The sequence below is a fragment of the Pholis gunnellus genome (assembly GCF_910591455.1).
Source record: "Pholis gunnellus genome assembly, chromosome: 12".
In the NCBI taxonomy this organism is placed as follows: domain Eukaryota; kingdom Metazoa; phylum Chordata; class Actinopteri; order Perciformes; family Pholidae; genus Pholis; species Pholis gunnellus.
The window spans coordinates 22,904,510-22,927,923 of record NC_136539.1 but is presented as its reverse complement, the minus strand read 5'-3'; the positions used below and the strand labels follow the sequence as shown (position 1 = coordinate 22,927,923).

The 23,414-nt window shown below is 43.5% G+C and overlaps 1 protein-coding gene across 1 annotated transcript in view; it reads right to left on the bottom strand.

Moving 5' to 3' along the window:
* Positions 1-23,414, bottom strand: part of xpo4 (exportin 4) — a gene marked incomplete at its 5' end in the record, with an annotated part of 42,933 nt that overhangs the window by 7,884 nt on the left and 11,635 nt on the right. Inside the window, 7 exons of the mRNA XM_079170847.1 lie at positions 2,190-2,367; positions 3,540-3,685; positions 3,850-3,992; positions 4,166-4,342; positions 5,278-5,452; positions 12,489-12,646; positions 20,452-20,564. Of these exons, the coding sequence (XP_079026973.1) occupies positions 2,190-2,367; positions 3,540-3,685; positions 3,850-3,992; positions 4,166-4,342; positions 5,278-5,452; positions 12,489-12,646; positions 20,452-20,564 (1,090 nt within the window). The remainder of the gene's footprint in view (positions 1-2,189; positions 2,368-3,539; positions 3,686-3,849; positions 3,993-4,165; positions 4,343-5,277; positions 5,453-12,488; positions 12,647-20,451; positions 20,565-23,414) is intronic.

The window sequence follows — 23,414 nt, the reverse complement described above, 5'->3', positions numbered from 1 at the left end:
CTGTGAGAGGAAAGGAAGGAAGGAAGGAAGAGAGAGAAAGTCTGAAGGATAGAAGCAGCTGAGAATGAGCAGCTTATATTTAAATACTTTTACATCATTTTGAGCTCAACACCACAAACAACACACAACACAAAGGAATCAGAGAGAAGCTAAATTCATAGTTTCTGCACCTGACAGCAGCCGAAACATGTCAACAAACGTGCAAATACGTTCATGTCGTCATGTGATTGATGACGCCCGCCATGATTAATAATTACAACTCAACTGTTTTTGCATCGTCTTTAATCGAGAGAATGATTGAGAACAAAACACAGATTTAATCAGAGGAGCACCGCGAGGACGAGACTCTTCTAATCAGATGAAGTCAGAAGGAGGGGTTTCACAAAGTCAGCGCGCACACACACACACACACACACACACACACACACACACACACACACACACACACACACACACACACACACACACACACACACACACACACACACACACACACAACCTTCAGAGGGCTTAGAGCAGCTTACGGGTCCGTCCGTCCGTCGACGACAGTTTCACATTGTTTGCAGAAAACAAAACCACGCTGACATTTACGGGGCCGGGGGGGTCGGACCCTCGCTGTTAGGAAACCTGGCACCATCGGCCTCTCGTCTCTGCAGTCATTACTGTCACACACACACACGTGCACACACACACACACACACACACACACACACACACACTGAACAATCTAGAGAACGCAGAGGCTCGACGACCTTCAACAGACACCATCATTGGCTGCTGTGACCGTCCATTGTCATCACTGTGATTATCTGACCACCCACACCCACACCCACACCCCCACACCCACACACACACACACACACACACACACACACACACACACACACACTCTCTCTCTCTCTCTCTGGCTGCTCGTTTAATTGCTGTTGAAAAGATAGATCCCGTCTCATAGCAGCAACTGGAGACGCTTGTTTGCATCGCTGCAGTCCGCTTCATTAGAGCGTCGGTGTATTTTTAGAGACATCATTTCGTCCACACGGGGACAAAGCAGAGAGACGGACCAGAATGCAATGCAGCAACGAGAGAGGCTGTGTTTATTAAATAATCATAAACACATTTCTGCTCTGACAGAAAGAGTTCGTTTTGAAAAATCTCATCATCGAGGAAATGATCGTTAATCTTTCTCTCCGTCACTGTTCTGCTTCCTGTGTTCTTGTACTTTATTCTTTACCGATGTGGATAAAAAAACTAACTGCAAAACTTTATGGGCTGTGATGTCATTAGTCAAATATCTTCTGTGTCCGGGCAGATAGCCGTTACAAGTGACGCCTAAACTTATAATTCCAAGTAAAAACATCAAACGTTCACTATTTCCAGCTTCTAATATTTGAGGATTTGCCGTTTTAATTAAATATCTTTAGCATATTAAATGTAAAATGTAACACCCTCAAATTATGTCAAACAGCTGATTGAATCAAATAATCACTCTCTGCAGTCCTGCTGTGAGCAGAGAGCCGTCTTCATGGAGCTTTCACAGGCTGCACATTGAGACGGTGTTTGGGTGTGAACGTGAGGAGACTAAACCTCTGAATAACTGGGCCCGGCCTCGGGCAGAGAGGAGCTCTATTCTGGGAGCTTTGTGGAGGTCCGGCTGCCGAACGAAGATGAACGGCGACAACACTCGTCTCCACCATCTCGTCGGTCTCGTCCTTGAGTTAATCGGACGTAGTCGGACCATCGAAACCGACGGAAATACTTCGCTAAACATTCCTTAAACCGGAGACCTTCACAGCTCACCCACGAATAAGAAGCAGCTACCGTTTGTCACATTCCTCCTTCACATATCTGCTACGTTTGGAGATTCAAGGCTTCGACCTTCCTCCTCTCAACACTCACGGAGCCTTCAGACCCGACTGAGGACAAACTCACTGCTGCTCAGCAGCTCTCAGCAGCAAGAACACAAATACACGAACAGAAAGATATTGTAGAAACTAGAATCTGCTACATTATGAACCGACTTCTCCGGGCTTCTGGTTCTGCTTTCTGTCCTAAACACGGAGGAGCAGCGTTTGAGGTTTCTACAGCACACTAATGCAGAAACATGAAGTACTTTATATGTCTTTAGTATTTCACCGTCTCTACTCTCTGCTGTATCCCGTTAGAGACAAAACAACCACATAACTGAATACCTGATGACGGAGTCGGTGCGGTGGCAGCCCGGTATGGACGAGGCCTTCTCCCCCGGAGAGCCGAGGATCTGCAGCGTGGTGTTGATGTCCACTTCTGTGGAGTGTTTGATGGAGAACTCCATCACCTCCGAGGGGATCAGCGGGGTCTCGCCCTGACAGTCGTCTGCTAATAAATACCCTGGAGGACGCACAGACAGACGCAGGAGTTAAGAGTCTTCTCTCTCAGGACTTATTCCTGCTGAGGACAGAAGAAGCCACCTGAACCTTCTGGAGACCCATTGGAGACTCTAAAGGACTCACAGTGTCTGATAATCTTGTTCTTTGTCTTCATTTTAAATTGTTATACGTTTGTTTTTATTTGTGCTGCTGCCGGTCTCTTAAAGAAAAGAGATTTTTAATCTTTCCTCGAGGTTAAATAACATTTTAAAAAAGATTACATTCTGCTCACTCTGCTGATTTAAGGTTTTTCCAAAACGTTTGATAAAAATATAAAACGTCTAGAATCAGGAGAAGTGGATCATCACTGCAGCGGGAATCCAGGAGAACCGAACGAACAACAAGCTGATCTACAACAACTTTCATAAGCAATCGTCATTCGCTCCAAATGTTCTGTTCCCACCGGCTCATGTTTTCTCACTCTTTGATAATAAATTAAATATATTTTGTTTTGGACTGAAAAGCATCTGAATACGTCAACTTGGAGCTTTGGAAACTGATTTATCTCTTTATTCATTTTATAAATCAGACAATCACAGCTACGGTCGGTACTCTGGATAAGATTACCAACGCTGCCTTTAATCAATTAATTCATAAGTAATAATAAGAATACTAATCGTTATTGGCAGCTGAAGTATCAGAATTAAATATGAAAACATTATTAACCCTTTAAATTTAAACGGGACAAACATTTCTCATCAGCAGCGTGTGAAGTCTGTTTTCAATAAACTGCACTGGGAAAAACACATCTTTTAGTGTATTAAAACATCATACTGCTGTTTGTACTTCAGTACTGTGTGTGTGTGTGTGTGTGTGTGTGTGTGTGTATGTGTGTGTGTGTGTGTGTGTTTTGCTTTCGTGGAAACTGATTTTAAAATACTTCATACTAGGTCGTAACTCAGCTTAATGAGGTAAAACATCATTTATTAAAAGATCTAAAAGTTAAACAGTAAACCTGCACACATTCTAAATATACATACTTCACAATATATTAATATATGTACTACTAGATTCACACAACATCCTGAGTGAGAGAAGTGTGCACTCAGACACATTAAAGGGAACATTGATAATGAATCAAAAGGTCCTTTTAAAAACAGTAAAAGAAACAACGTAGTAAGTCCCGCTGCTGACCTGAGACCAGTATGAGCCAGTGGATGTCCTCATAGAGGTCGTCCAGGACCTTGCGGTCCATTGATCCGGGATCAGATGAGGCCATGAGGTGCTGCTGGGTCCTCTGCAGCTGACCGTGCAGCCGCGTCACTCGGTCCTCCAGCAGGCTGCAGGACGACGACACGAGAGCAATAAATCTCCAATAACTCAAACTAAACTACGAACGTACTGAGAGAACATAAAGCTGGAGATAACTGTGAGCTTCATACATGAACGTAACTAAATGTGGTCCTATGGAGAGGACGTGAATAGGACTGTTTCGTGTGTTTACGTTGTGAGCAGGGGGATGCAGTGGTCCGCCGCCACACGTCCCAGCATGCCGATGCTGGACAGCTGGTCTGAGAACAGCTCCCGGTCGTCTTCCTGTATCTCGTTGATCTCGTCCTCCTCGTGAGACGATATACCGTTCACTGACTGGAGGAGGAGGAGCGAGGTTCAGGGTTCAGGGTTCAGGGTGCGCAGAGAGGAAAAAGTGAGTTCAACACGTCAGGAGGACGACATCATCTGAGCCCAGAAAGACATTAGACATTTTGAAGCTGCCTCCGCTGAGAGGAATACACTGTATTCATGGTAATTAACAGGCTCACCAGGTTCCGGGTGCCGTCCGGAGCAGCCAGGTGACACTGGATGTACGAGTTGAACACCTGGATTGCCGGCTGGACGAAGCAGCCGCGAGGAAAATGCTCCTCGTCCTGGACGAGCGTCAGCCACGACTCCAGCAGCCGGTCGTAGGCCTCCATGTAAACCATGTCGTCCTTATCCAGCTGAGCGAGGACCGGAGGAGCAAAGGGACGACATGATGAGACGGTTCAGTGGCTCGGTTGTCTTTAACCATCCAGTGAAGTGTATTGTTCAGGTCGTACATATGCAAAATATCTTTATGTAAATCATTTTACATCAACGATCTGAACCCCAAAACCAGCCAGCGGGACAGAAAAGCCAAAACTACACCGTTTATCACAGCTAGAAGCTTTAAAAACCATCAATATATCATCAGATAATCTTCTTTACGACGGTCCTTGAACACATCATGTGTGACGAACCGTAACTAAAAGGTCAAAATTGTGATATTTCATTCCCCAAATAAACTGTTTGCTTTACTCAGATCCTGTAAAAAAACATTAAACTCTGCACTGAACAGACAAGAGAAATGTTCTAGTTCTCTCTATTTCTAGTCATGATTGTTCTGTTTCTATAGAGCTGCAGAACTTAAATATATCAGTGAAGAGAGAAAAATGTGACGGGAGAGAAAAAACGCCCTGAAAGTGCTTCAGGGTTCAAAGGGTTAAAGAGCAACGGTCACTGTAAAACAGACGAGGAGCTCATGGACACAGATTCCACAAATAGCAGATCATGTCCGGGCCTGTAACTGTATATCGTCCTTCTTTATGTAATAATACACAAGATCACATCTCCAACATCTGGAATGAATTCAAGAAGCTCACAAGATAAATTCACCGGACTGGAAAGCAGGAAAAACAACAAAGCTGTGTTTATTTAAGATGATCTAATAAACTCTTATTGAAATGAATTGACTGCGAGTGATTTAACAGACGATTTGTTCCTCTGTGCAAAGTGAGCGACAGATTGTAAGACTTCTAATGAGGTAGAACATGGACCATGGGTAGAATAATGCTATTATTATTATTCAGTGAAGAAGAGCAGCGTTTCTTTGTGAGATGAAGGTGTCGTGACTCACCACCTCCTCCAGGGCGGCGCTGCGGCCAAAGGAGCAGGTGAGCAGCGTGAGGCAGTTGATGAAGGAGGTGAAGAGGTCGCTGGGCAGCGCCGTCAGAGTGCTTCTTGGGAACATGGAGATCAGGTTGGCGATGATGTTGGAGATGCCCACCGCCTCCGAGTCCTCGATCTCAATCCTGGGGAATAAAGGAGACACTAACATGAGATGAGTTTTGATGCCTTCTCTTTGGCTCGAGGACTCTTTCCACTCTGCAGGGTGAGGCTGAGGTCACTTCACCAGTTTACACACTGAGGTTTGGACGCAGACGTGAAAATTGATCCGTAATCAAAACTCGTGGGCAACTTGACCCCCGAGCAGCTTTTCCACAGCTGACTCTGAGGTTATTTTTATGGTATTTCTGCCTCATGGTAGAGCACACTGAGCACACGATGACACAGAACGGCTGTAATTACACTGTAATTACACTGTTATCATCAGATCGAACCATGAAGGATGAAGTGCTGAAATCATACCTGGCTCATAAACTGTTTTATTTTAGATTGTAATCTGAATTCTTCACCATCTGGACAACTAACCACAGCGCCGTACGATCGATGTGACGAGGTTTTGAAGGATCACAAGAAGAAGAAAAAAAGTTAAATATCAAATATCTAACAGCTTGTGAGGTCATTGCTCACGTCAGAATTCAACACAATGACACGTTCTCAATGTAAATAATCCATACCACGTTAAAAAACAAATCAGTAAACCCGTGTGCTTCATCATACACTCCTATGTTACTATTTTCATACTGGGTTTTGCAAATGTATTATTAATCTCAGCATATTCCCCAAAAAAAACTACATTTGAACACATGATGAAGTTATAATTTATCTTAGCCAAATACTCGTTTTTACTGAATAGAGCTTGAATGCATCATAATGTAACTCAATGCGACCTCTGTTAACGTTAGCCGTTAGCTCTTTAAATTAGCCGAGCAGGACTGTTCTGCCCACCGAATGCTAACAGCTAACAGCTAACAGCTAACAATGACTAGCTCTCCTCCTGCAGATTCACACACTGATTTGATGAATGTAGGATTATCAGGGACTTCATTAGTCTGAAAAACGAGTACCGTCAGCTTTTCAGAATTCTCGTGACATCCCTACTCGCAGGTATTTCTTCAATAACTAGATTGGAATATTTTTAAAAGGAAAAGTCAGGGGAACACCAAAGTCAGCACAGTTCATCCCCTGAGGACCACGAATGTCTGTACAAAACTTAACGTGAATCCACCCAACAGTTGTTGAGATAATTCAGTCCGACTGATCCACCGACCAACATCCTCATCCAGAGAGTCTTGCAGCTAGCGTGGCTAAAAATGTTACACTTCAGTCTCAGGCGTTGCTCGTTTTAAAAAGCCATTAGAGATAAAGTCAAATCTAACTCAACTCTGCTGCCTCACTGATCATCTCAACATCCAAACTTTCAGTCACTTCTCTATGAAACCTTTAACAAATGAGAAGACTGCATTAAAGCACACGGCACAATTGTGATCAGACACTAAAACTAATGTCTGAAATACAACGTACGCTTTGGAGAGATCCAGTAAGAGGAACAAGAGGGGCAACAAGCTCCAGATGAACAATACAAGTCCAAGCTGGAAAGTCTTGGTATTTATCCAAAAACGTGTTTTAAATTGAAAACATACTTCACATGCAATGTGTCTCAATAGCTGCAGCACTGCAGGGAAACACCAGAAACGTGTGTACAACAACCTAAAAACATCACATGATCATAAAACTAAACTATAAGGCCACAAAACTACCTGAACATGACAACATGAACATCACACATCACGCTGTTATAGAGGATCAATTATCAAGATTAATTAACTATCAAGATTTATTACAAAAAGTAGTCAAAGAAAACCCTCAGTCATGATTACCTGTTTTCACATAAATACATAAAATGAAGAAACGGTTTTGATAAGAATCCATAATTGTTTTTTTTTCTCTCTCCTGTGTTTATAATGTAATAAAAGGTAAAAACAAGGTTTAGACAGAATAATCTTTTTAAGTTCTAAATCTTTAAATCATGCGGGGGAAAGGTTTTTAGCAGGTGATTATGTTTTTTGCCAAAATCAAATTTCATATTGTTTGTTGTTGTAATACTCAGTTTGGCCACAAGAGGCTGAAGGACGAACTACCTCACATTCTAAAAGGACAGCTTGTTCAGGCGTTCAGGTGTTCAGGAGATCAAGATACATTTGTAGCCAAAAGACAGACGTGACCGTCACATAACTCGCCAACACACAATGTGTGAATAGATTGTTTTTCTCACTTTCCTCTCACGGCTTCCGTAACCAACATATACGTTGGTACATGACTGCATGCAAAACTAAACAGGCTTTACTTCTTATACGACGCATATACTGCAAACGTGTGTTTTTTTTCCCCAGGGTTTTCTACAATCCTGCTCAGCTGTTAAGATGAAATTCTAAATACGCCATCTCAAGGAGATAATCCTCTCTTAACCCCTCTGAACCAACACCATCCATTGCGTTTTCTGCACATTGTTGTCGTTCTTCTTGTTGCCTTACAGTCCTGATCCTGAGTTTGGGTCCGAGCCGACACACCTCTCTCTCTCTCCACAGAGAGGAACACTGTGAGAGGCCGAGCTAACTCCTATCAGATGGAGCTAAATTGCGAGCAGAATTGTTCAATCATCGCACATCGGCCGTCCCTCCCTCTCTCTCTCTCTACGCATGGTTTTCCGATGAGGCAATTGGAAAAAAGCTCCAAGAATAGGTGATTACAGACGGAGCAGAAGAGAGGGAAGAGAGAGAGAGAGAGAGAGAGGGAGGGAGAGAGACAGAAAGAGGGGGAGAACACTTTGACTACAGACACACCCACAACTCTACATAAAACACTACGTCTGTATTTACTGACACCACCATTAAAACCCCTCTGCTAACATAGAAGATGTTTTATTTATGACTTTTATAAATAGTTACAAGACGCTCAGATGATGGCGACGACATGATTTAAAGCTGCTATTGAACCTCTTTTTGAAGTGTCTGTAGCAGCAACTGAATATCTGGTCACATCAGGACTCTTGTTTTCTTATTATCTGAACAGATTTAACTTAAAATGAATCTGTACGAGAGCTAAAAGATTTCTAATGATACCAAGCTCTGATCCAAATTAAATCAATTCATAGAGTGCTTGCACAGTTTAAAGACAGTTTACGGAGATGCTTTAAGGAGCACAGAGCGGTTGTAGAGAAGTCAAATCGTTGAGTTCTTTCTTCTCATTTGGTTCCGGGGCCATGTTGGCAAAATAGGTCAAATCCATCTCAGGCTTTATGACCGAACAGTAAAACCTTAAATTGTATTCTTAGAGTAACAGTAAGCCAGCGGAGGGATAATAAAATGGGGCTAATGTGTTCTCTTATTGTTAAAAGTCCTGCAGCTACCAGCTGCAGTTCTGTTTTTATAGAGTGCAGAACAGAATTAACAGAGCGGAGGCCTCAGCAGCTGTCTGATTGGTCAGCGGGGATGAAACGCTAAAATAATTTCTCATTGACGTCCACCGTCACGCTGAAGAGGGTCTCATCCTCACTGAGCTGGAAATAAAGACAATTCATTTCACAAAGTGATTCGTTACGACAGTTAGGCTGCAGGAAGAGTTTAGAGGTAAAGGAGAGTATCGTCGGCGTAGAGATGAACGCAGATATTGTAGTCGTGAGACTATCTATTAACGTACAGCAACTCAAAGTTAAAGCAATGTGAAGAATATAGGTCTCTTCATTTCTAATGTTTGTAGAGTCAAGAGGGTTAATAAATAACTTTATTCAGCAGTTTTATCCACTAAACATTAGCTCCTTAAGCTGTGGACTAAAGTGCGTTTTAAAGAAAACGTGTTCTGATGAAATCTGCATTAAGAGTGAAACTGAATCAAAACACGAGGGAAATCTCTCATGAGACTCTTCTACAGACGAGAGTTCAGACAATTAATCTGAGACTAATTAGTTTATTGACAGAAAATGATCTTGATAATTGGCTCCTTCTCTTTGATTTATATCACGATAAACAGAAAAACAAATCGTCTCTTTGGGTTTTAGAAAGTCGTGAAAGACATTTTTTTCTATTCTGACATTTTAAAGATCGTGAAAAACAATAAAAAGAGAGTTTTACAACAGATGAATAATACATCTGTCCTAAAACACATTTGTTTTATATGATTGTACTTTATCTGTAAAGTACTTTAAACTATATCTGTAGTTTGTTGCTTGTTTGTCTTTTTTTTCCTCTAACTTATACAACGAGTAGATCAAAACAGAGGAGGCTGGTTTGACGCCACATGGACATCATTTGTGGCGGAATGTTAAGTTGAACTTGAGACTTTTTCCAACCAAAAGCTCACAAAGAAGACTTTCAAGAGAAATAAGAGAGTCTTGTTTTGTTGCGTTGTTGATCCAACAAAACAAGACATTCAAAGACGTCTCTCTGGGCTTCGTGATGGATGGTTTTCACTGTTCTCTGGCATTATATCGACCAAACTATTCAATTCAAAAAGAGAAAAAGAACTGTTGGTTGCAGCCGTAGTAGAGACTCCTTTCACTACAGATGAAAAATACTTTGGAACAATCGGGTTATTGGCACTTTGACATTAAAAGGTGAGAAAGAGGAAAGCTGGTTTAGGAGTCTCAGCCTCAGCCAGCTGCTAAAAACACAACAGTTCCCTCTTTTTAATGCATCTTCCTGAAGCCCACAAACACTGGAACAATCAACGGGCTCCAAACGTCACAACTAACACAACTCGGTACGTTTCTCAGCACAAGATCACAAGTTCCATCTCTTCCCACGACCGTTTAGCCAACAAGCAGCAGCTCCAAGACTCACACAGCGAGTATAACTTGGTACGCATTCGTCCTTATTCAGTCCAACACAGTGACAGAGAGAGTGGGTGGCTTTGGTAATGGTTCCTTGATTTCCAGAGTGAAGATTGAGTATTTCTGCAGGACAGAGGCTCAAGACAAGTGCTGCCTCACTTCTGATTGGACGCTCTTGACTGGGAAGTCCAAACCAACACGTCTGCAGGAAGTATGCAGGCAGAGCTTTGGGGTCCAGGTTCAGTGCTGCTTCGTGACGGGATGATCAGCTCAATGAATGTAGCTGAAGCACGCAAAACGCTGCATGCTGCAGGCCTTATTCTACCATTGAGGAAAAAAAGGGAATATAAAAGCATACATTTTAAAATGTTGTCTTTTTTATATCGTCTGATATTTAACATTTGATCGAGAAAGGTGCTATAAAAGAAATGTGACTCCTACTTAGTCATTTTTTATTTATTTTAATTATCTAATCATATTTTGAACTTCTATAGTAAAGCCCTATTGTTGTATTCTTAAAAGAACAAGCTCTACAAATCGTCTGATCCGAACACTTACCTCGTATTAACAGTGCAGAATATAGATTATTGGTATATGTCATTTTGAGCAGAGACCTCAATATGAAAGGTAAAGAAGAATCTATAATTCAGATCCATCACTTCTTCTCACTTCGTCCTTATTTTCCATCTCTAATGTACTTCCTGTTGTTGTTTTTCCTGTACGGTTCATGTTCAGGCTGACTCACGGCTCTGACGTCATGTTATTCTGTCTGGCGGTTAAATTCCTTTTAGTTGTCGTTCATGTTGTGTAGAACATGCTGTTGATGCTACTGCAAGGTTCGTTTTGTGCCGTTGTATCTTGTTCATTCATGTGTTTATGTTTGGTTTGAATGTCTGTTAATCCCTCGTTGCTGCTCGAGGTGTTTATCATCAGAATACTAATTAGAAAAATAGATAAATTACATTTGGTTTTTGATGGCTGACTCGTGCTTGAAATTGATTTGAATAAAATCAAAAGATTCACAGTTAGCAGGTTATTTTAATAGAACATTTTCTATAGAAATAGAAAAGGTTTGAACATTAAAGTTATGCATCATGGGTTTCAGTAGGATTCAGGTTCCAGCTAGAATCATGAAACATTCGTTTTGTCTTAAAGTATTTTGGATTAGAGGACGACTACGACGAGCCTGACACACTTCAGCAGTCTCTACCAGTGGCTTCATGGTTGCTAGGGAGGATTTTGAATAAACAGTGTCTCTGTGAGAAGAATAAAGACACAATTTGATCCACTTTCACATCAATTCTGTTTTTGTAGAGGAAACTGGGAGAAGATGAGTTGCTGGTTGACTGTACTTGTTGCTGAGCTGGAGGACCAGCTCGTCCCTCTGCAGCCGGCTTCACACAGAGGCTACAGATGCTAGAATCAGAGGCCATTAAAAACACAGACTCAACAAGCAATTACTTCCTGTAAATAAAGCCGTAATGGTCCAGTGTGAGTCACACTGCTGCTGCTGACGACGGCCTCCGTCACTGGTTGAGTCTCTGAATGTAAGAAACATGAAATCCTTGAGATAGCGGAGAGAGATGAACAGCTACTGAGCCTGTGAGCTACAATACAGGCAGCTGGACCGCACAGCTGAGGTTTAACAGAGAACATCTTTAGATATTAATGTACAAAAGGAAGAAATGCAGCCTTTTATGACACCTGTTTTGTGAATGCTCTGTCCTTTGACTTCATGTGATGTGTGTGCACCATAAGACTCATTCAGAGAAGTCAATCTATTTCAGTGTAGCGGGTGAGTAATAAGCTGTGCATCCCGGGGGAGCTGCTTTCTATGGCCAGGTTTGAATTAGTTCCATCTGTCACAGCTAATATGGACATGAGCAATTATTACAGCAACCAACAACTAATGGCACGAGTATCGTTTTAAGACAGACTTCAAACAAATGTAAACCTGCCCTATAAAGTCCATATAACCTCACAATTCACTAATAAATACCTTTAAGAGAGAAACTATACTGGTTCAATCTTTAAAACATCATCATTCAAACAGGATGCTGAATAATAGTTTGCACTTTGCCACAAACGCCGAATAACTACAGATATCAACGCGACATTTCGTCTCCTCAAGCACATGCCAAAAGCGGCAAGTGTCGACCTCATGGTGGCACTAAGAGTAAAAGTCAGAGGATCACCAAAGTCAGTAGGATTCATCCTCTGGGGGCCATGAACGTCTGCACAAAGTTTAAAAACAATCCATCAAACAGTGGTGGAGATATTTCAACACCGCCAACCAGCACGACACACTTGAAACGAGCACACAGTGACGCACTGACCCGTTGATCATGCTGAGCAGGCCCTCCACCAGGTGGGCCAGGTAGGACACCTGGGCGCTCTCATCCGGGAAGATGGGCCCGTGCATGGAGGCCAGCTGGGCCAGGCACTGCAGGGAGTCCTGGGCCATGTCCGAGTCCTCCCGAATCTTCCTGTGCACCTGCAAGACGAGACAGAGGGAACACACGCGTCAGCAGAGATCCTACACGTCCGTTTGTCACTTCGCTGATACGAGTTCAATCGTGTGAAATGTTTCTGAAGGGAGAAAGAAAACACAATAAATATAAAAATACAAATATAACCCTCCGATTCTGAAGACCACCTTCACGAGAGAGGTCAGAGGTCAGCAGGACGACTATGAGGTCGTTTAAACTCGTCTCCACTGTGTCCGATTGTTATATACGTATATATTCATATATACTGTATATTATTTATATAAGTCTCAGTTTATATTTAGATAAAGAGCAAATTATCGGTTGAATTCAGAGTTAAACATCTTTGTATTAAAACTACAAAATTTATATTATTTTGTATAAACTTTGGACAACTTTAATTAAATCAACTTCAGGTTTCACCTGAAATAAATCGAGATTTAAAATGTTTTAAAAGTTCAAGCACACAAGTCTGTGTTATGAATTCAGTCGACAGAAAGCTTTTATTTTGTGGTAAAATGTGCAAAAAGAAATATTTTATTTGTTCCATTTTAAAATCTTCCATTATGGAGAAACAACAACAACATCTCTAATCATGGAAATGATCATTACTATTACACTTCAGCTGTTAAGTCTCATTAACATCAGGAATATTTTACTCTTCGCTTTAGTTTTATCCAACATTTATGTCACAACTTTACAGAACAGCGATTCCTCGTAACAGAATTAATCCATTCTGCCTCCAAGTCTCAGATAAGCGGAAGAAAAACGGATTAACCAATTAAAGAAGAATGAACTGATGTAAGTGGGGTTAGACTCGCCCGTTACAAACAGCTGAAAGCTCCCGAAAACACACAAAGAACTAACTCACGTCCTTATGATCAATGTTACCGTCCACGGTAGGTCGGACAAATATTCAGACCTTCTGCCGAGGAGGTCGTGTTTTTGGTTTTATGAAACTTGGAGGAAAGGTGCAGCGTGGACGGAGGAAGAACCGTTCAACGATGGATCCAGATCACAGGGCTGATACACCGGGGATGTGTTTAGCGAGATCCTTGGCAGAGGTCTGCGCTCTGCGAGGTTCCTTCTAGTTTGGACTGAACATTTAAAACCCTTCAGATTCCTGTAATACGTCTCTGACAGGAGAAACAGCTCACACCCCCTAAATACAGAGCGTGAGAGGAAATGTAATCTACAAGTGTGATACCACTTTGAAATAGCAACGCCGTCGACGATGAAGAGGGAAAAAAGGTGAACCTGCCTCATCCTCCCCGTCACCGCTTGCAAAACACAGATTAGCTGATACTCCGGCAGGATAAATACTCACTGGCGTCTCCCACAAACCCAGCAAGCTGGTCCCAAGCAGAATGGAGAATAGATTGTATTTATTCTGTATCCTCCTCTGTCTCAAACAGACAAACTCAATCAAACCCAGAGAGGAAGGAATCTCGATTCAGTCTCATCTCAGCTCGGAGCTTCTGCTCCGTGCCGAGCGGTCGCTCTCCGACGAGAGAGGAGGCATTGTTGGTTTTTAAACTGTGCAACACAGACAGAAACACAGTGAGGTAGCAGCAGTAACAGCGCCGCGAGTCATCACAGCCGTCTGGAGCTCAGACTGCCTTCATCTCGCGGCTCCGAGCTCTTTTCTTCTCCTCCCGTCATCCTCTTAAATCCAGAGAGAGCTTCCTTCACCGGCTCCACATGGCCCCATCGCACAGGCAATCAAACTTTCAACCTCACTCTCCTTGTTGCTTCCTCTCCCCTTCTTACTCCCTCCCCTCAAATTCTTCCCCGCCGCCTCTCACCAACTCCTCCTCCTCTCCTCCTCCTCCCCCTCCTCCCCTCTCTGCTCTCCTGCTGGGGTGCGTTGTTGGTGGTAAGCCACGCTGCTGGGAATCTCAGATGCTAACGTAGCGTAGCCACCATAGTCTCTGCTGCTGCTGCTCTTTCTTCCAGAGCGTGAAGTCATCCTCTGGAAGAGCTAAGTGAGAGGAGGAGGAGGAGGAGGAGGAGGAGGAGGAGGAGGAGGAGGAGGAGGAGGAGGAGGAGGAGGAGGAGGAGGAAAGAGCCGGGTGAGTGAGCAAGAGAGCGAGAGAGGGAAGGAGGGAGGGGAGGTAGTACAAGGCCAAAGGATTGAACAGCGCGAGCTCTAAAAAGCAGCTGCACCAGTGAATGATCCATGCGATGCCAGTAATGTCAGTCTCCTTGAGTCTGACTATAGTTAGAGATACACAGAGTGTGTGGGTGTGTGTGTGTGTGTGTGTGTGTGTGTCAGTATGCGGGGAGTGGGATGGACGAAAAGAGAGAGAAAAGGATCCAACAATAAAAAAATCACAGTCATTATTTGGTCACTGAGTATTTAACGTGTTATAGCTGCTAACATGCACACTAACATGCACACTAACATGTACACTAACATGTACACTAACACACTAACATGTGTCATTACACAACATGCTCATTACATTTGTCAGGTTTATGAATCTGTTCATTGTTACTGATAACATTTAATAACATTAATAGAGCTGTGATGCCGTGAGAATAATCTCAGTCACAACTCTACACTAACTGATGATTATTTTCTCTTTTAATCGTTAATTCTATAAAATGTCAAAAAAATAATTAAACACACTCATTACAATTTATATTATATTTAATTAATCCAATATTTTTGTATTTCTTTGGTGTTTAAACTGCTTGTTTTGTCTCACAAATCTAAAGACATTTACTGTAATATATGACAAAGAAAAGCATTAAAATCGTCACATTTCAGAAGCTTCAAACAACAAAATCAATGTATAGATTATTAAACTGGCTCTAGTTCTTCATCCTCTGTGCTGCAGATTAAGTTACAAAGCAAACACATCTCGTATCTTTCTCTAGCTAAACAAACAGGAAGTCATTCTCAAGAATGATTTATGCTCTCTGCAGGTTAAATATTATAGTAGCTCATGAAAATGATGCTGTGCTGAAGAAAGAAGAGCTCAACATTTGAGTTTAGAAGCTAGAAGGTTGTAAAAGAATGAAATGCATCAAAGCTGCAGAGTGTCTGACATGTTGAACCTTAAACATAAACACATTCAGTGACACGAGACTCAGTCATTCACATCTCTGTTGAGCACAAACTGCAGACACAGTTTGGTCTGAAGGAACAGAATTGTGGGGAAGACGGTCAACAATACGTAACGAGAGTCAAGAGAAGAGAAATGAGATAAACTGAGGAAGGAGAAAGTCAGGTGAGGATGAGGAGGATGAGGAGAGAGCAGGACGATGGAGGGAACGAGGAAAGGGAGGAAGAGAATGAGGAAGGGTATTTATTTATAGCAGGAAACAAAGCCTGGTGTCTGTTACCTCGGGGGGGCTCAGAGGCTCATCTTCCTGCTTCCAACTTATTGTCTCCCCCCCTCCCCCCTCTCTCCCCCTCTCTCCCCCCCAGATTGGGTTACTGTCTGCCTCCAGGCCACAGCGTCTGTGCTGCAGCCTCATCACTGATTGGGTTTACTGGCTGCACACGAAACACTTCACTCCGTGTGCTCCTCCATCTCTGTGAGGACGAGGCGGCTACGTGCTCACTGGTATTCTACGCTGTTATTACGAGTGTGATCTCTTTAAACGGGTAATTTTCTGATGAAGACGATGTGGGATATGTGATCAGGGTTTAGAAGCATTCTTTGGACATGTAGCGCTTTAAAATATGCTCATAATACATCAGTGAAACCACTAATGTTAAGGCTTTTATGTCCTAATCATTCAAATCGTGTGTTTTTATGCATAAACCCACGATAGAGGACCATAGTTAAAGGATAACATTCAGAACTAGACCTCAGCTTAATGACAGTTTAACGTTAACCATCACAGTGTGAAATAAAGTTTTACTGACGATCGTTATCGGACGATATTCAGTAAAAATACGCGATCAGGACTTCAGCGTTTATGTGTTTTAATAACACGTGATCAGGGCATCTCTGAACGTTTGATCTGCTCCGTTTATCTCTTCTTTGCTGATCCGACTCGTGACTAAAATAAGCTCCTCACCGTAGCTACAGCATAAACCTTTTACTAACAACTAGAAATACAGCAGGAATAAAACAACATCTACATAAAAAACATGCGTGTGTCAATTTGAAGCGATGAAATAAACCAGAAGCATCCAAACGTCTTGGATGATTGTGCGTTTGCGCACACACACACACACACACACACACACACACACACACACACACACACACACACACACACACAGCGCTCTGTAATCACTGAGAGACAAACTAAAAGCTCAGAGAAACACAAAGCCGACAGAAACACACAGAAGAAGATGTCAGACGCTTCACTTCCTGTCCTTTTCTTCTTCTATTCTTTTTGTTACCGCGTTAAGGTCACCAGGTGCTAAATCAACAAAAGGGGAAAGTGTGATTATTTTGAAGGAGGCCCACAACCACCGCAGTCGTCTTCCTTTTCAATCTACCACCAAACCTCTCTCACAGGTTTCATTCTCTCTCTGAATTGAGTTTCTCCGTTCCATCGTTTCTTCTTCGTCTCCTCCGTTAAACGTACACCTTTCTATTCCTGCATCTTTCATGTTCACCGTGTTCTTTTCATATCCTCTAAACTCGTCTTTCATCTTTAATCACTCCATCCCACACGCTGCACAATTATTGTGTTGTGTCCTGTCAGTCTGCTGCTGACCTCCGGCCTGCTGAGGACCAGCAGAACATCGATGATGATGATGATGATGATGATGATCTGACTCCAGCGTTACCTCACTGGGTTCTAGATCTGTCTCCTGATTATCGTCAATGAACTAGCAGACTGATCTGAGCTGCTGTTAAATGATCCTGTAAATTACAGTCCATTTAGAGTCACACAGACCATAAAGCAGGGGATGCTTTAGGGCGGGGCTACACAGTGATTGACAGGTCACAGGAGTGGATCTAAAGTTGTAAACAATGCAACGCGACTAAGTTGTTCTCTCATTGGTGAGATTTGCCGAACCGCAGACGTGCAGCGAGATGTCTGAATATTAATACATTTATGCCAATTTGGAATTAAAACATCATCACAGTTCAATGAGCTAAAATAATCATACTTCTATACGAGTAGCTCATAAGATTCACAATGTATTATTTGGCGTTTATATTTGAAAAAGCACAATTTATTTCTCTTCTAGCTTCACTTTGTGACGGTTCCTTTACAATAAAACATTGTTGCCGCTAAAAACCGGACCAGTGCTCCCAAAGGGAAGCGTTCGTCTGGAGCGCTGGTGAGCCCTGGAGCCGGCTAATGGGAGACTGACAGACGCCCCCCCAGAGCCCCTCAACAGGGTGCAGAGTGTGTGTGTGATGGGTGGGTTACTGCGGTTGTTAACAGGGGCCCCTAATCCTGGGGCCGGGCTCTAATCCTGCCACCGGTCTGCTGTGGACTGTGACCCTGATGGCGCGTGTCTCTGAGTCACACACACACACACACACACACACACACACACACACACACACACACACACACACACACACACACACACACACACACACACACACACACACACACACAAGCCTGTCACCCCTCACAGCTGAGGAGACACAGCAGCTGTGACGGCAGAAGACCCCATTAAACTGAATAAACACACACAAACACACACTACACAGACTCAAATTGACACAATCCCACAGAGACAGATATGCGCCAACAACAACAACACACACACACACACACAGACAGCTGACCACAGCAGCCTTACAATAACAAACAGTTGAGCTACTAGAAATACCGGAGTGCGAGATGAGACTGAAGGCCTGAAAACTGAAACCAACACAAAACTCATCCTGCAGATTCCAGCAGCCAAAAGAAACCCACAAAGAAAACACGACAAACGTTTTTATTCACGAACACGGCCGGCCAATCAAATCCCTGATTGGTGGCCGAGCGCTTTTGTGCGACAAACAAACGAACCTCTGATTACGGCCGCCGTTCAGAGCCAATTACAGTCATCTGTGATTTCAGACTTTTCTTCAGAGACTGTCAATCATTCGTGATTATCAGGCACAGAGATTGTTCAACAAAACACGATCTCAGCAAAACAGTGCTCAATCAAAACACAAACGCATTCAGATTTGGCTCTGAATGCAGATTCATTTTCACTTTAAACCAGCTGCATGAAAGAGAATAACGAACCACAGAGGAGAGCTTCAGCAGCGGTGACCAAGCATCACAATGTTTAACACATTTAGAGACAGATCTAGAAGAATTAATATCACAAAACACAACTTATATAAAACGATGTTCATCTCTTTGAACTTCAACATAAGCAGACAAGAGGCCGTGCAGTGAGACAGGTAGTGGACTGTAGTGAAGCAGACAGAGGCCGTGCAGTGAGACAGGTAGTGGACTGTAGTGAAGCAGACAGAGGCCGTGCAGTGAGACAGGTAGTGGACTGTAGTGGAGCAGACAAGAGGCCGTGCAGTGAGACAGGTAGTGGACTGTAGTGGAGCAGACAAGAGGCCGTGCAGTGAGACAGGTAGTGGACTGTAGTGGAGCAGACAGAGGCCGTGCAGTGAGACAGGTAGTGGACTGTAGTGAAGCAGACAGAGGCCGTGCAGTGAGACAGGTAGTGGACTATAGTGGAGCAGACAAGAGGCCGTGCAGTGAGACAGGTAGTGGACTATAGTGGAGCAGACAAGAGGCCGTGCAGTGAGACAGGTAGTGGACTGTAGTGGAGCAGACAGAGGCCGTGCAGTGAGACAGGTAGTGGACTGTAGTGAAGCAGACAGAGGCCGTGCAGTGAGACAGGTAGTGGACTGTAGTGGAGCAGACAAGAGGCCGTGCAGTGAGACAGGTAGTGGACTATAGTGGAGCAGACAAGAGGCCGTGCAGTGAGACAGGTAGTGGCAGGTAAAGGCTAAAGGGGTGGAGCAGTATCTGGCAGCAGGGCAGCAGACATGCTGAGTGGTGGAGCAGTATCTGGCGATGGATGCTGAACTGACCGGTTTGTTCCACACTTCTTCCTCCCACACCGGTCACTAAGCCAGCGTGGGCCGCCTCTTAAAACACACAAAGCCACGGCACAAAAATACACAGTGACTTCACCGGGCGGTCCTCTGGACAGAAACACAATAACACGACCCCACCGTGAAGCACCCATAAATCAGCTTAATGGTGCGTCCGCAGAAAATACCCACAAAACCAGTGAAAACGTCACACACGCCAAAAAACACGAGGTCAAGTGAGACGTCTTTGCTCTCTGTTTATCATAAATAAACCACCATCTAGAGAGGAGGAGGAGGAGGAGGAGGAGGAGGAGGAGGAGGAGGAGGAGGAGGAGGAGGGTAGAAGAGGACAGAGACCTCCCTGACAGAAAGATATGGATGGAAGACAGACTGACGGAAGCAGATCCATAACAATAAGGGAATCTGACATCTGCAGGTTTCAACAACTTAGTCTAAAAGATTTTCCATTTTTCTTAACGTCATTTATTCAGAATAGAAGCGAACGCTGCGACCGGGACAAGTTCATACTTTAAAAACAGATCACACTCCAGAATATTTAACTTTTCAGAACCTGCAGACACTCTTTGCCCGAACATGAAACTGTCTCTCTGTGTTCATCATAAACAAACATCTAGAGGGATAAAAGTGAAGGAACACAGACAGACGGATGCAGATTGACTGACAAAGTCAAGCATGAAGTGCATCTGCAGGTGTTGACAGGTTCATTTGGTAACGCCATTAAAAAAGACAACAGAAAGGAGGACACAAGTGTGACCCGGAAACAGGTGTGTAAGTCTGTTCAGAGAGTCCGGAGAGACGGACGGGATACTCACGGTGAAGAAGAGGTCCATGACGCGGGTGTCCAGCAGCGCTTCCCTCCAGCTCTCCGTAGGCTTGAGCGTGACGTTCTGCGAGGCCTCGAACATGGCGATGTAGTGGCGCCCCAGTGACCCGCCGGCAGTTAAGGCCAACAACAGCATTGAGAGGAGGAGGAGGAGGAGGAGGAGGAAGAAGAGGAGGAGCGGCACACACTAACAACACCAGCTCCTGTCACTACGCTGCCTCTCAATGGGTGATTCTGGTGCGTCTTTGGCTTGGCAGCAGAAAACTACTCACTTGTTACTCCCTCTCATTAATCCTGTCAGTTTGAATTTTCTCACCCTCCCTCCCTTCCTTCCTTTGTTCTCCTTCGTCAGCTCTTCATCTGCCACAAAGAAAACCTCTTTCCCACCCTCTTGTCCTCGTCTCCACGCTCCAATCTTTACCCTCTGACTCGTCCTCTTCTTCACCTCCCCTTTTCCTTGTGCACACTCGGATTTCTCCCCTCTGCTTCCTCACAGGATCTCTCTCTCTCTCTCTCTCTCTCTGTCTCTCTCTTTCTCTCTCTCTATCTCTCTCTCTCTCTCTCCCTCTCTCTCTCTCTCTCTCTCTCTCTCTCTCTCTCTCTCTCTCTCTCTCTCTCTCTCTCTCTCTCTCTCTCTCTAGCTGCAGCCAATCGAGGCTCTCCGTCCACTCCTCCACAAGACGTCCTTCAGACTCCTTGCTGCACTTGGACCCTCCCTCTCTCCCTCCTCGCCCAATCGCTTCGTCTCTCCTCTGGACCGCTTTGCAAAGACAGAAACGAGACTCCAAACACTTCTATCACACACACACACACACACTCTCCTCTTTTGTCTAAAAATATGTCGTCTTCCTGCAAAAAATAACTCACTTTCATCTGATTTAAGTCTTTCTTTGTCCACACACACACACACACACACACACACACACACACACACACACACACACACACACACACACACACACACACACACACACACACACACACACACACACACACACACACTATGTCAAACTTTCTCCACAAACCCACAACACACACTTTCTCCCCACGCAGCCACAACACTTCCTGTCCTAAAAACACTCCCACATCATGCGTTTTCCTCGAGTCATCAAGAATCACCCACTTTAACTTCCACTCTCCCTAACGAGGCTTCTCTCTCTCTCTCTCTCTCTCTCTCTCTCTCTGCTCACAACACACACTTTCCTCCAGCAAAGCGTCTCAGAAGCCGCTCTCTCCTCGCACGCATCTGAATTACAGTATTCTAACGCTGCAGTGAACGTCCACTGAAGGAGCTGGTTGTTGCCACCGACAGACTCCGAATGTTGTGATCGGTGTCTGAGAACTTTAAGGAAAGAAGCCTCCGGGGAAATACTTCTGTTTACCTTTGTGTTTGTTATCGGGTCATGTGAGAGAGGGAGAGTCGGTGCTGGAGAACAGAAAGCGTAGTTATAAGTATAAATCTATGGTTTGTGTATTTCTACATTAATGCAGCTTTCAGAGTAAACCCTAAACCGGAGCACCTTCCTGCTGAAATAGATCTTCAGAGTGGAGAGAAACAATAACTCCACTAATCACTCATCGTTTCTGCTCCAACTCACTTTTACATCAATAGATATTACACATCATTTTATTACCCTTTAAGTAGAAAGTTTACACTTCACCATTACTCACACAGTATTTTATATATATATATCTTATTATATTCCTGTATTTTAGCTGCTGCACTATTTCAGGTCTTAGATCCTAAACAGGTTTTGTTCCGCTTATCTTTGTGTTTTAAATATTTATTTTATTCAAATCTGCAGGAGCACAAATCAATCAACAATAAAAAAGAACTTGAACTACTTTTATGTTTCTCTAGATTTCTACACGACTTATTTTGTATATTTGGAGACTTTGGAATCTCCAATAAAATAAATGTGTTTGAAGAACGTTTACGACGGCCGACCGGTGTCAGAACCACAACTCTGTCTACAGTTTATTCTCCTTTAATATAGTTTAGAGATACTTTAAATATAATAAGTAGAACGTCACTTCAGCTTAAAGTATTAATTGTAATAGAATAAAAAGGAGCGGTTTAACTTTTTATAAACTGTAAAGAATTAGTACCAATAATGTCTTTTGTGTTGGTTATACTCTGCAAATGTTTTCTTTTTAAGCTCGTAAAAAGAATAAAACATAAATCAAACAATAGATGACGGTCTCTTCTTCTCTTCTTCCACATCAAACCCCCGTCTCTGCTCGGTGACGGCACAACGGAGGAAGCTTCCAGAGGAATGTTTGATCAAAGCCAACCGGCGGCCGAGGCCGGAGAGGTCAAAAGCATTCCTCCCACAGCAGCCCAGTCACTCCCCTCACACACACACACACACCACAACACACACACGCCACAACACACACACACGCCACAACACACACACGCCGCGCTTTTCGGCACAAAAGTTGGCACCTGTCTAAGAGACCGTGTGTGTGTGTGTGTGTGTGTGTGTGTGTGTGTGTGTCCAATGATTGGCTTTCAGGCCTTGTTAAAAATAGTGTTGGTGAGGCAGAAGACCTCTATGTGAACCTTTCTATACAGAAGGAAGAAGAAGGATGAAGGATCCTATGTATTGGTTTTATGTCCGGCTTCAACTATTATTCATGATCTGAAGATGTTCTGGGTTCTCTTTTAGTCATTTATTCATTTCCACTTCATGAAATTCTGCTTCTTTACTTGCTTCTAAAGTTCTCTTGGCCCTTTTACTTTCACATCTCTCTTGAAAACGATCTTAAAATGAACCAGGTTAAACAGAAATGTGTGTGTGCGTCTACATGAGGACGGAGAGACTCTCTTCTGACGGAGTCCTGCAGCCGGGAGGCCGTCTCGGCGGGGAGGGAGCAGAGGTCGTACAAACCCTCCTAAAGATCCAATGACTGAGATAAAACTCACCAGAGACCTCAGGAATGACAACT